General features: G+C 43.7%; 1 protein-coding gene across 1 annotated transcript in view; it reads right to left on the bottom strand.

Moving 5' to 3' along the window:
* The window catches only part of dis3l2 (DIS3 like 3'-5' exoribonuclease 2), a 178,458-nt gene that overhangs the window by 121,874 nt on the left and 43,317 nt on the right, over positions 1–13,267 (bottom strand). Inside the window, exon 6 of the mRNA XM_055646207.1 lies at positions 275–527. Within this exon, the coding sequence (XP_055502182.1) occupies positions 275–527 (253 nt within the window). The remainder of the gene's footprint in view (positions 1–274; positions 528–13,267) is intronic.

Here is a 13,267-nt window from a genome sequence, read left to right as displayed (position 1 = left end):
ATTTGGTACATCAAGATAATAAATTTAATGGGTTTTGATTATTAATGTGCAGAACTGAAACAACTTACAAGCGAAAACAACAATCATTTCAATTTCAGAAATGGGCTCTTAAAGATAGCGGAGTCAGGGGATATGGGGAGAAGGCAGGGATGGGTACTATAGGGATTGATCAGCCATGATCACATTAAATGGCTCAAAGGGCCGAATGGCCTACTCCTGCACCTATTGTCTATTATCTATTGACACATTATGTGAAGTACTATGCAAATCTTACCCTTTCCTGAAGCACGATGGTTTGTCTTGTTCACATCACCACCGCGTGCATCTTTCCTCAAATCACCTGCTCCATCTCCGTTTTCATCCTGGCTGTCATACTGCTCTTCAATAATTACATCAGGGCTCTCCACAACCACGCGGACTTTGTCCTCAGCTCGAACAGCCTCAGAATTAATGTTAATAATTTCACCAGGTACATCTGATTGAGCAAGTGGATTAGCTTCCGACCCATTTCCCTCTGGCACAATAATCTGCAGAAACAAAAAGGACGAATTAAATAATGAATGTAATCAACAGCGATCAAATACCATTGCCTCAATTAGAATTAACTTGACAAAGGTACTGAATAATAGAAAATCAAGACCATATCAACAATCAAGTGTGACAACAATCAAAAATCAAGACCATATCAACAATTCATGTCATAGACGTGATGTGCCGTGTCGTGCTGAGTCATGTTCTACCTAGAGCTTTTCAGCATACTACATCCAGATCCAGATCCAACTCACCCATTCCAATCAACTCCCATTTTCCTGTGATTGGCCCATATCCCTCCAAACCTTTACTATCTACGGCTTTTGAAGGCAGATAAATCTCCCAGGCCTGATCAGATATAAACAGGGACACTGTGGGAAGCAAGAGAAGACATTGAAGGAGCCTTGGCTGAGATGTACACTGGACACGGTTGAGGTGCAGAAGACAGGAGGGTCACTAAATGTGCCTTTATTTAAGAAGGGCTGCAAATAAAAGGATCCAGAGTACGACAGAGTCAGGTGAAATTAAACTCAAAAAACGATTCAAATGTATTAACACAAGTTAGAACATTAAAGCTTCTTTGAATCTGCAGGCGCCGGCCTGTATTTGCTGTGGCGAGGTAGAGACCGTGTTCCACGTGTATGTGGAGTGTGTGAGGTTGCTGCATCTGTACGAATATCTGAAGGGGCTGCTCCTCAGGTTCGGTTGCATTTTAGTCCCACGATCCTGGTGTTTGGACACAAGGCAGGGAGTGGGGAGGGCCGATCAGGGGGGGGGATCGGGGGGGATCTCTCTGTCGGTTTGCTTCTGGGCCTGGCCATTCGCGGGTCCCCCCCCCGGGGTTATGGAGGGAGGGAGGGGGTGACTGAGGGTAGGGGAAAGGAAAGGGAGGGAGTCATGAGGGAGTGGGGGAGGGGATGAGGAGAGGGGAAAGAAGAGCGAGGGTAAAGAGGAGGGGGAGGGAGTGCTGGTGGATGAAAGGCAATGGAGGAGGATAGGGGTAGGAAGAGGGATGGCGAGGCACAGTTGATGGAGGGTTGCCGTGGCTCACGTCACAACGGGGATGTCTGGCATCACAACGGGTAGCCCTCAGTTGGGGGCCATGGGTCAGTGGTGGAATCATCATCATTGGCGGTCACTCAAAACGAGTATGACTGTACTCTCATGGAGGACGCCTGTGCGTGACTTTGTTTAAGGTGGGGAGACTGGTGCATAGACAGCCACCACACGATCCTTGACAGATCTGGGTCAGGATCCAGTGGCATGGAGTCCAAGACGACCGGAGACCCTTTTCTGCTGCAGCCTTCATCCGCCTTCCCAGCCGTTGTGACGCTCCACTAAAGTCAGGCATCATCCTCCGCCTGTTCCACCGTTGTGGTCTTGGTTGGATTGCTCTTTGTCAGAGACCTCCCCCTCGACTTTACCGCTATGGCTGACCCTACCAGGAGCATAGCTCCAGACGGCATCGCTCTCAGGATCTCAGGACCACACAAGCTTCTCCACCACAAAAAGATGACAATCCACGGAGAACATATGATGAGCATTTGACAGCACTGGACCTGCACTCGCTGGAGATTAGAAGGATGAGGGGGGGACCTCATTGAAACATTAAATAGTGAAAGGCCTGGACACAGTGGATGTGGAGAGGATGGTTCCATTAGTGGGAGAGTCTGAGATTCATACTCAGAATTGGACTTCTTTCGAGGAGGAATTTCTTTAGTCAGAGGGTGGTGAATCTGTGGAATTCTTTGCCACATAAGGCAGTGGAACTATCTTTGCCAGTGGTGGAATATTGCCTAGTGACGGGCCCAACGTGTCTGCACCTGGTCGAGTTATCTCCAAAATTTAAAGTGGGCTTAAATTGTAACCAATGAACATTTCCATTTCTGGTTGCATGGTTGAGAGAAGATTATTGATAAAACAACAAGCATAGGATACTGGAGAAACAAGGAAGTGCCGATGCATATTTACATAAAATGTGCTGGACTAACTCAGCAGACCAGGCAGCATTTCTGAAGAAAATGGATAGGTGACTTTTTGGGTGAGGACACTTCTTCTGCCCTGAAGAAATACTGCAGCAATCAACTTTATTAATTGTCAGCCACAGTGCTGGAGTAATTCAGCAGCTCTGGTAGCATCTGCCTGACCTGCTGAGCTACTCTGGCACTTTGCATCTTTTCTGGAGTACCTTGTATTTTCAAATAGCAGCACCTTTAGACAATAAAATACCCAACTTGTAATCAGACATTGTCTGACAACAAGGCAAAGATCACCTTCTTTGGGATGACTCAAAGCTTTGTCAATTAGTAAGTTTAAACTATGATCCTAAAGAAGAAGGCAGAGATACAGAGGTTAAGTGGAGTAAATTCTACAGTTAGTGTTGAGAAAATTGAACGACATGTTTATGATCCAGAATGCAAATCAATAACTTTAAAAGACAAAATTAAAATAGTTTTGACTGGGCACTTAGCTAAGAACCATTGCTTATAGGATTAGGAGTACAATAGAAACGTATCTAAAACTGAAAAAAATATTTTCCACAGTGACCTTAAATTTAATTGCATGAAATGAACAGCTTATATTGGAATACATTTTTGGATGACTCAGTGGTTTACTGGTTACAAAAATTACCAAAATCCTTATCTTTGGAACAAATTTTGTGATGTATAAACAAATATGATAATTTTCATGATTTGTGATTGCATTGTTTCAATTGAAGGCAGTTCTAAAGACGCAGATTTCCTGAGGAAGCAGCGGATTACATGGCTGGGTTTCCTTGTCACATCTTACTATAAACATTCAAGCTAAAGTTGTTAGTTTCACCCTGATGATGCTTACTCCTCCGACAGATGCAGCACTTAATATCGTTTGGGAAATTTGTCAGTGTTGCCGATAACATGTAATCATGATCATCATAATCATAATCATACTTTATTAACCAAGTATGTTTTGCAACATATGATGAATTTGATTTGCCATACAGTCATATCAAGAAAAAGCAACAAGACACACCAAATACATTTTAACATAAACATCCACCACAGCGACTCCTCCACATTCCTCACTGTGATGGAGGGCGAAAACAAAGTTCAATCTCTACCCTTGTAATAAAACTAATCGCACTGAAAAATTTAGATGTCCACATCCCAGCAAATATATGTTTTTTTAAATGTGTTCCATAAAGCAGATTTAAAGAAATCTCAAAGTGCTTCCACTTTAAATTTGTTAAATTGTTGCTTATATACACATGCTTGAAAAAAGTTTAATCTGTACCATTTTTTTCATGAAAATGTTATCCTAACAGACATTTCTCCTTTAAGAGAAATTCAATACACATGACTTCTGACCACAAGCCATTATTCCTATTAGTATGAAGTTCCAATACCTTAATGAAGCCCAGAATACATGCATTTTAAGCACATTTTACAAGCTCAGCAAAGAAACAAAGCAAAACACTGTTGAGAAAGTTTATATTTAAGCCAAAGAAAGCAATTTAACTTTCCATAGTTCACTTAAGCTTCTGGCAATGGTTCTTTCCCGTAAAAGCTAGATTTTAAACCTGTCATATTAAATAACAATTTATGGAAGTTCTCAAGGGTACCCCTACTAGTGGGAACTTCCTTTTGGTGGTCTGCTCTAAATTACAGTAGCATTTGTTTATTTATTTATTGGGACTGATAGATTATTACATTTGATAGGACTAGCCTCAAACAGACTTTTTTTAAAACACTTGTTACGAATAATTTCACCGGTTGTATCGTGATCAAACACTGATATTTGGCCAATCACAGCTGGACAGACTTATACTTGTAAAGGGGTCAAATTATTAATCCACACAATATTTGGCATTTTCTGGATATAAACTTAATTTTTGAACTCCAAGTAGATTAGTAAACATCTGTTAAAACAATTATAGAAACTTGGAGCCTTTCTGTACATTGTAATATTATTATATTACAACTATGACGATAATTGTGACCATGAAAGCTTAGAGATGTTCAAGGATCACTACCTGGCCACTCTCTTGACTTTGAAAGAGATCTCTTCACTATTGCAATCCATCCTCCTACAGAGCCTCTGAAGTGCTGAATTACCAATTCTGAAATATCTCTAGCTCCTTAGGTGCTGCATCATGAGTTCATTCGCACTCAGTAAGCCAGCTCCGAACAGTACTGCCCACCGAGAGAACACCAAATGCGTAGTCAAGCCCTTGGGGCCCATTGTTGATCAAGTTGATCCGATAGGGCCGTTGACGTTCACCGATTTCTCACTTCCCTCCAGAAGTTATTTTGATATTTTGCCAAAATACCAGCGAGTGTGAATGCAAATGGATGATGGTTATATGAAAGGTAATAAACAAGTTATGGGAGGGTTCACTTAGTGATCCTCAATTTCTCTCACCAGGCAGATGGAGGCGGGGGGTTTTGTTCTTGCGACCCAGTAGGGAATGATGAGGTGTAAGGTACACAACCAATAGACTATAGGTGCAGGAGTAGGCCATTTGCCCCTTCGAGCCAGCACCGCCATTCAATGTTATCAAGGCTGATCATCCCCAATTAGTACCCCGTTCCTGCCTTCTGCCCATATCCCAACTCCGCTATCTTTAAGAGCCCTATCTAGCTCTCTCCTGAAAGTATCCAGAGAACCGGCCTCCACAGCCCTCTGAGGCAGAGAATTCCACACTCACAATTCTCTGTGAGAAGAAGTGTTTCCTCGTCTCCGTTCTAAATGGCTTACCCCTTATTGTTAAACTGTGGCCCCTGGTTCTGGACTCCCCCAACATCGGGAACATCTTTCCTGCCTCTAGTGTGTCCAGACTACTTAATCTTATATGTTTCAAGAAGATTCCCTCTCATCCTTTTGAACTCCAGAGTATACAAGCCCAGCCGCTCCATTCTCTCAGCATATTACAGTCCCCCCAATCCCGGGAACCTTGTAAACTTACGCTGCACTCCCTAAATAGCAAGAATGTCCTTCCACCAAAAGTGACAAATCTGGATACGCACTCACTAGGATCCTGGAAAGCTAGACAACTAGAGCAATAGTCCAACTGGACTGCGTCTGCATAGTCTAGCCTTAAAAATAATCAACTCTTCACTTATTTTTCTTGTAGCAACACAGCTGTTACTTCCATGTTCTACAACTACATGCAGGTTTCTGGCTGAAGTTATGAAGCATCTCTGGGACAGGAAGAGAGGTAGTTTTCCCCCATGACCCAATAAGACAGTTCAATGCCCTGTTTAAGAGTAAAGATGGAAGGGAAAATTGGCAAAGGATGGAGATCACAGAACCGCAGAAAGCATGACATGATTGCAAAGCAGTTGTTAGTGTCCCAAATTATTTTCGATTGGCGAAGATTTCATCTATTTACGTATATCCCCGCACAACAGGCATTAAGTAACTTGCTCTACTTACATTTCTACAGAACGTTTCTAAATGATGCTGAAGCACAATCTAAAGAATCCTGTTCAGGATTTTTCATAACTTCAATAACCTAAAATAATGCCATTGGATACAACCACACTTCACATGCATTGCACTTCACTTTTGTTCTCCCCAAAGAGCTTTTTAATCAATTACTTTAAAATAGTTTAAAATTCTCCTAAAGAGAGATGGAAGAAAATCATTAACATTCCTATTATCAAATAATTTTCCAATTAAAAATCCAGATAAAATAGTTACATCTACATCAAAAGTAGAATTTGTGACATATGTTGAATGAATACGTCACTTATTACGTCCATTAGCTATTACAGCACTGAAGGAAACCTGTTCACAATTAACCGTTATCTATTCCACTCCACCCAATAACATTTCTCTGCGATTCCGGTATTAAAGATCACAGGCGTGCCTCTTTGTTCTATTTGTCACTTTCAGGATAAAGGTCTACACTCAGCCCTATTTTAAATCACATCATAACATGGCCAACATTTCCTTTTCCTGTGTAAGATTTTTCAACCCCACCCAAATACTCATACCTTATTGTACAATGTTGTCAAATTTGTTACACCCATGGCAATAGACATTATAAAATCTGCAAAAGTGTGATGAACTTTTAGACAATACTTCATTTCACAAATATATTTGAAGTCAACTTGTTCGTAACTTCTCACCATCTTCCAACGCTAAATTATCTGCGTTTCCAGATGAGAAATTTCTTAACATGTGGCTTGGGGAAAAAAACACTCACTTGTGGAGTTTGTTGTTGAGCATGCAAGTGATATGGCCTGCCCAACAAAGCTGATTGAGGCCAAGTAGGGCCTCGGAGCTGGGGCTGATAGTCTGGGAGAGGAAATTGATGATGTTTTACTTATTCTTGCTGTGACTTGAAATATTTTGTAGTCAGAGTTGATGTTATCTTTTCAATGCCTTGAGGAGTCTGTTAGAAGTAGAGTCCAGGACACTAAAGCTCATGATAGCCTGCTGCCTGGTAGACCATGAGCTTTAAGACCTTGATCTTCAAAATCCCTTTTGTTGGCCCTATGAAGGCAATGCTAAATTTCATCATCAATGTTTGCCTAGTTGTTGACCATTTATAGGACTTTTATTGCGGAGGGCAATGATGCAAAGCAGAGGCATGTTGTTGGGAGAACGTTTGTCTAGCAGATGTTCAATGCAATGCTCATTCCCTCTCATGTAGTTCACTGAATAAGCCAACAAAGGCTTGGAGCTCAGCCTCATCCGCACACACACAAATACACTGGCGATGTCTGCACACAGCAGTTTGACTAGTGAGGTCAGAGTGACCTTGATTCTGGTGTGTAAAAGTTTCCCATTAGTTCTTAAGTTTAGCTCCAATCCCACAGGAAGTTTGTTGGATGTGAGGTACAGCATGCAACTAAAAAGATTGAAAACTGAGTTGGTGCAATGAAGTAGCCTTACTTGACATTACTTGACACATTACTGTGTTTGTTACACCCTGCTTTACAGTTGCAATGTCCTGTCAACATTTTTAAATATTATTTTTTGTAACAATCACCCAAAATCAACATTTGAATAGATTGTAACATTATTTCATGAGAATTTCATTTTCTTTGATAGTTCAAGGAAAATAAAATGTCAAATTATGTCACCGAAAATTTCTATATCATTGTTTTAAATATTTAAATAATGGCTTTGTTTAAAGTTACAAACTCAATATGGATTGCAAAATATTCAGAGGTAATATATATCAACACCTTTTAATTGTATTACTCTGCTAGACAGTAGAAAACAAAAATTAATCCTGGAACAACTGCAGTTAAAAAATTATAAAATGCACAAAGCAGAACAAACCAATTCAGAGTTGGCGATGTTGGGGGAGTCCAGAACCAGGGGCCACAGTTTGAGAATAAGGGGTAATTCATTTAGAACAGAGATGAGGAAACACTTTTTCACACAGAGAGTTGTGAGTCTGTGGAATTCTCTGCCTCAGAGGGCGGTGGAGGCCGGTTCACTGGATACTTTCAAGAGAGAGCTAGATAGGGCTCTTAAAGATAGCGGAGTCAGGGGATATAGGAAGGCAGGAACGGGGTACTGATTGTGGATGATCAGCCATGATCACATTGAATGGCGGTGCTGGCTCGAAGGGCCGAATGGCCTACTCCTGCATCTATTGTCCATTGTCTTTTGGCAGTCGATAGGTTCTGTCAGTCAAATATTCTTAGGATCATGTTTTTTGAAAAGGCAATTGAAATCTACTGCCTTTACCTGCTAACAGCATCTCCAAATCAACTTTTACAAGCCAAGTCTGAAGGGTCTCAACCCAAAATGTCACCAATTCCTTCTCTCCAGAGATGCTGCCTGTCCCACCTGGAGTATTGTGTGCAGTTTTGGTCCCCTAATTTGAGGAAGGACATTCTTGCTATTGAGGGAGTGCAGCGTAGATTTACAAGGTTAATTCCCGGAATGGCGGGACTGTCATATGCTGAGAGAATGGAGCAGCTGGGCTTATACACTCTGGAGTTTAGAAGGATGAAAGGGCATCTCATTGAATCATATAAGATTATTAAGAGTTTGGACACGCTAGAGGAAGGAAACATGTTCCCGATGTTGGGGGAGTCCAGAACCAGGGACCGCATTTTAAGAATAAGGAGTAAGCCATTTAGAACAGAGACGCAGGGAAACACTTTTTCTCACTAGTGAGTGGTGAGTCTGTGGAATTCTCTGCCTCAGAGGGCAGTGGAGGCGGGTTCTCTGGATGCTTTCAAGAGAGAGCTAGATAGGGCTCTTAAAAATAGCGGAGTCAGGGGATATGGGGAGAAGGCAGGAACGGGGTACTGATTGGGGATGATCAGCCATGATCACATTGAATGGCGGTGCTGGCTCGAAGGGCTGAATGTCCTACTCCTGCATCTATTGTCTATTGAGTTATTCCAGCATTTTGTGTCTACCTTCGATTTAAACCAGCATCTGCAGTTCTTTCCTACACAACCTTTACAAGTTCCTATTTAATGCAAAAAAAATCAGCCTTGCCCCAATTTAGGACTTAAACCTCTGGACCAAAAATAAATCAAACTATTCTAAAAGTTTGTGTCAAATGTCTTAAGCCTATATTAACTTCCCATTATTTCCTTAAAGCTTTTTAGTCACGTTTTTGGTACTGTCAACATTTCTCTTACTAAATTAATGTGTCCAAACCTTGAATGGAACCGAGGATAGTCAGACAGCATCTCTGGGCTTGTATTCACTGGAATTTAGAAGGATGAGAGGAGATCATATCGAAACATATATTGAATTCTTAAAGGATTGGACAGACAATATGCAGGAATTTATTTTTCCCGAAGTTGGGGTAATCCAGAACTAGGGATCACAGTTTAAGAATAAGGGGTAAGCCCAGTGTTTCGGTGGGCGGCACGACTTTCGTCAGCAGCGGCCTCTGCAGTCCGTCTGTATTTTTATTATTTTTGTCTTGTTTCTATGTAGTTTTTATTATTTTTATTTTTGTCGGGATATGTGTGTGGGGGGGGTGTGGGTAGGGGGGGGGGGTAACTTTTAAATCTTTCCCCTGCACGGGAGACCCGACCTTTTCTTGTCGGGTCTCCGTTGTCGTTGGGGCTGCAACGTGGAGCGGCCTCCAACAGGAACGACCTGGGGCTCCAGTCGCGGAGCTGCGGTCCTACTCACCGTCGCGGAGCTGGCCGAGTCCGGAGCGGTTGGAGCGGTGGTTAGAGCGCTGCTGCGACCCGAATCCCGGAGATTCGGAGGCTACAACCGCGGGTCTGGCGGACGGCAACACCGGAAGCCCGCGGGTCCCTGGTGGGAGACCGCTTTTCGGGGCTTCCGCAGCGGCGACTTCTCCCGCCCGAGTTGCGGGGTTGAAGAGCACCTGGAGCAGGTACCTACCATCGCCCCCCGCGGCTTGGAATGGCCGCGGGACTTTGCGAGCGCCCGCCGGGGCTCCAACAACAAGACCCGGTGCGCGACCTTGCATCACCCGGCGTGGCTTTAATGGCCGCGGGACAATCACCATCGCCCGCCGGGGGCTTTGACTTTGACTCTGACATCGGGGGGAGGGGAGTGCAGGGGAGAGATACGTTTTTTTTGCCTTCCATCACAGTGATGTGATGAATGTTTGTGTAAATTGTGTTGTGTCTCGGGTCTTTCTCGTTTTATAATGTATGGCTGCAGAAACAACATTTCGTTTGGACCTCAACGGGGTCCAGATGACAAATACATTGTATTGTATTGAATTGTATTGTATTGTATTGTTTCCACTTTGTAGGAAATTACCTGAAATTCAGGAAATTCTGGTTGCCTTTGGGAAATTTTAGGGAAATAAAATAATTTCGGAAAATATCCGCATCTGGCACGCGGGACGATTTGGGGGGAAAAAAGTATATTTACGACCATCCACACCTGCGCAGTTGGGGAAGGCCCGTCAGCCGCTTCACAATTGAAAATGGCGCAGGTGACGCAGAAGGAATGCAAAATGACGGCGTCTCCCTGCGCATGCGCAGTGGGCCCGGGCAGCAGATCACCATTTGCACTACATCGTTTCGTGTCTGGGTGAATGGGGCGGTGGAATAATGCGTTGGGGGATTGGGAGTCGGATCCAATGGGTCCACGCTTGTTTTATATCAGGGGTGTCAAACTACCCGCCAAGGGGTCCAATCCGGCCCGCGGGATGATTAGGGAAAAAAAAAAGGAGTGCCCGGGCCTGGGGCTGCGATGTCTGCCCGCCCGGTCCATCACCTCCATCCACGACGTTGGAGCCTTGCCGCCGGTCAGCCTGGCGTCCAGGTAGCGGGTTCCCTCCGCTGCTGGCTGTTGGTCTGGCGACACCGTTCTCCCGTCTTTGAACCCAGTCCTGGCAGTGACCCGACACCAGGCGCCGCTCCGGCTGGACCCCTGCCTCCTCCTTCCGCCCCTTCCCCCCGCCCAAAGATGGGGAGGGAGAGAGAGGGTGGAGGGGGAGGGAGGAAGAGGGAGAGGAAAGAGGAGGGGGGTAGGGAGAGGGGAAAGGGACAGGGGGAGAGGGGAGAGGGGGAGGGGAAGAGGGAGAGGGGAGGGGAAGAGGGAGAGGGAGAGGGAGAGGGGAAGAGGGAGAGGGTGAGGGGAAGAGGGAGAGGGAGAGGGAGAGGGAGAGAGGGAGAGGGGGAGAGGGAGAGAGGGAGAGGGGGAGAGGGAGAGTGCTGTCACAACCCAGTAGTTCAGTTTGAGGATAATTAGAGGCTAACGTATCCATTGTCCGAGTTTGATTGCTGTGTTGTTAACGTGTGACCGCAAAAGAAAAACAACAACAATAGCACGCAGGTAGCATTTTAGAAAATTTCAGGAAATACCATCAAATTCCAGGAGATTTGGAATTATATTTCAGGGGGAAAAAATTGAGGTGTGGAAGCACTGGGTAGACCATTTAGAACTGAGATGAGGAAAAACCTTTTCACCCCGATAGTTGTGAATCTGTGGAATTCTCTGCCACAGAAGGCAGTGGAGGCCAATTCACTGGATGTTTTCAAGAGAGATTTAGCTCTTAGGCCAAAAGGAATCGAGGGTATGGGGAAAAAGCAGGAACGGGGTACTGATTTTAGATGATCAGCCATGATCATATTGAATGGTAGTGCTGGTACAAAGGGCCGCATGTCCTTCTCCTGCATCTATTTTTCTATGTTTCTAACATGGAACCTGTGTGCGGAACCACTGCAGTTGCAGGACTCCACTCACCAGTTCTTTCGCACCAACCATCTTTATGCTTCACACAACTTTTTTCCCTTTCTTTCAATTATTTTTTTTACTGCAGCTTTCGTTTATATATTTTCCAACATCAATTTTCTTTTTACATTGTACATGGTTAAAAATAGTTTTATATGTCTGCATATATTCTGTAACCAATCTAATATAGTTGTTCCCATGCAGTGCATAATTAGCACAAACTAATGTGCCAAATGGCATTTGTTTGAAGAAGGATCTTGACCCAAAATATTACTTATCCATGCTGTCCAGGGATGCTGCCTCACCCGCTGAGTTACTGCAGCATTTTGTGCCTTTCCTTGGGAAACTAGCATCTGCAGTTTCCGGTTCCTAAACTTGGTTTCGGCATTATTCTATTGTGTGTTTTATGTAATTCTGTGTATTTCAATGGACAATCGGCAATAGACAATAGGTGCAGGAGTCGGACCTTCGAGCCAGCAGCGCCAGTCACTGTGATCATGTTCATCCACAATCAGTATCCTATTCCTGCCTCCCCATATCCTCTGATTCTGCTATCTTTAAGAGTTCTATCTAGCTCGCTCTTGAAAGCATCCAGAGAATTGGCCACCACTGCTGTCTGAGGCAGAGAATTCCACAGATTCACAACCCTCAGTGTGAAAAAGTTTTTCCTCATCTCCGTTCTAAATGGCTTACCGCTTATTCTTAAACAGTGGCCCCTGGTTCTGGACACTCCCAACATCGGGAACATGTTTCCTGCCTCTAGCGTGTCCAAACCCTTAATAATCTTTTACGTTTCAATACGATCCCCTCTCATCCTTCTAAATTCCACTATACAAGCCCAGCCGCTCCATTCTATCAACATATGACAGTCTCATCATCCTGGGAATTAACCTCATGAACCTACACTGCACTCCCTCAATAACACAAATGTCCTTCCTCAAATTTGGAGACCACAACTGCACACAATGCTGGAGAAACTCAGCGGGTGAGGCAGCATCTATGGAGCGAAGGAAATAGGCAACGTTTCGGGTCGAAACCCTTCTTCAGACAATATTCCAGGTGTGGTCTCACTAGGGCCCTGTACAACTGCAGAAGGACCTCTTTGCTCCTATAGTCAACTCCTCTTGTTATGAAGGCCAACATGCCATTCGATTTCTTCACTGCCTGCTGTACCTGCATGTTTATTTTCAGTGACTGATGAACAAGGACCCCCAGATCCCGTTGTACTTCCCCTTTTCCCAACTTGACACCATTCAGATAATGTTTTGCAATTAGCCTGTTTGCATTGAAAAACGTTGGATTGACAAAAGAACAAATGGTCCAACTGCTCTCTTTCTAGTTGTGATTCACTCCATCCGTAAATGAGACTTGCTTTACCTTCAATCAACAATTTGACAGACCATTTCAGTCAATCATAACTTTATATCAACATATCTAAAAATGCACTCACAATGAAACTCAGCAAAGGTTTTCATCTACTACTGATACGATCATATACTCTACACAAGCCGACTAAATCCTGGGGATCTAATTTTAATCTACACTTATGCCAATTTAATTATTGTGGTGAAAAAATAACAAAAATGAATAAAAGAAGCAAAGG

Source organism: Leucoraja erinacea, chromosome 14, assembly GCF_028641065.1.
Source record: "Leucoraja erinacea ecotype New England chromosome 14, Leri_hhj_1, whole genome shotgun sequence".
NCBI lineage: Eukaryota > Metazoa > Chordata > Chondrichthyes > Rajiformes > Rajidae > Leucoraja > Leucoraja erinaceus.
This window is presented reverse-complemented; position numbering and strand designations above follow the sequence as displayed.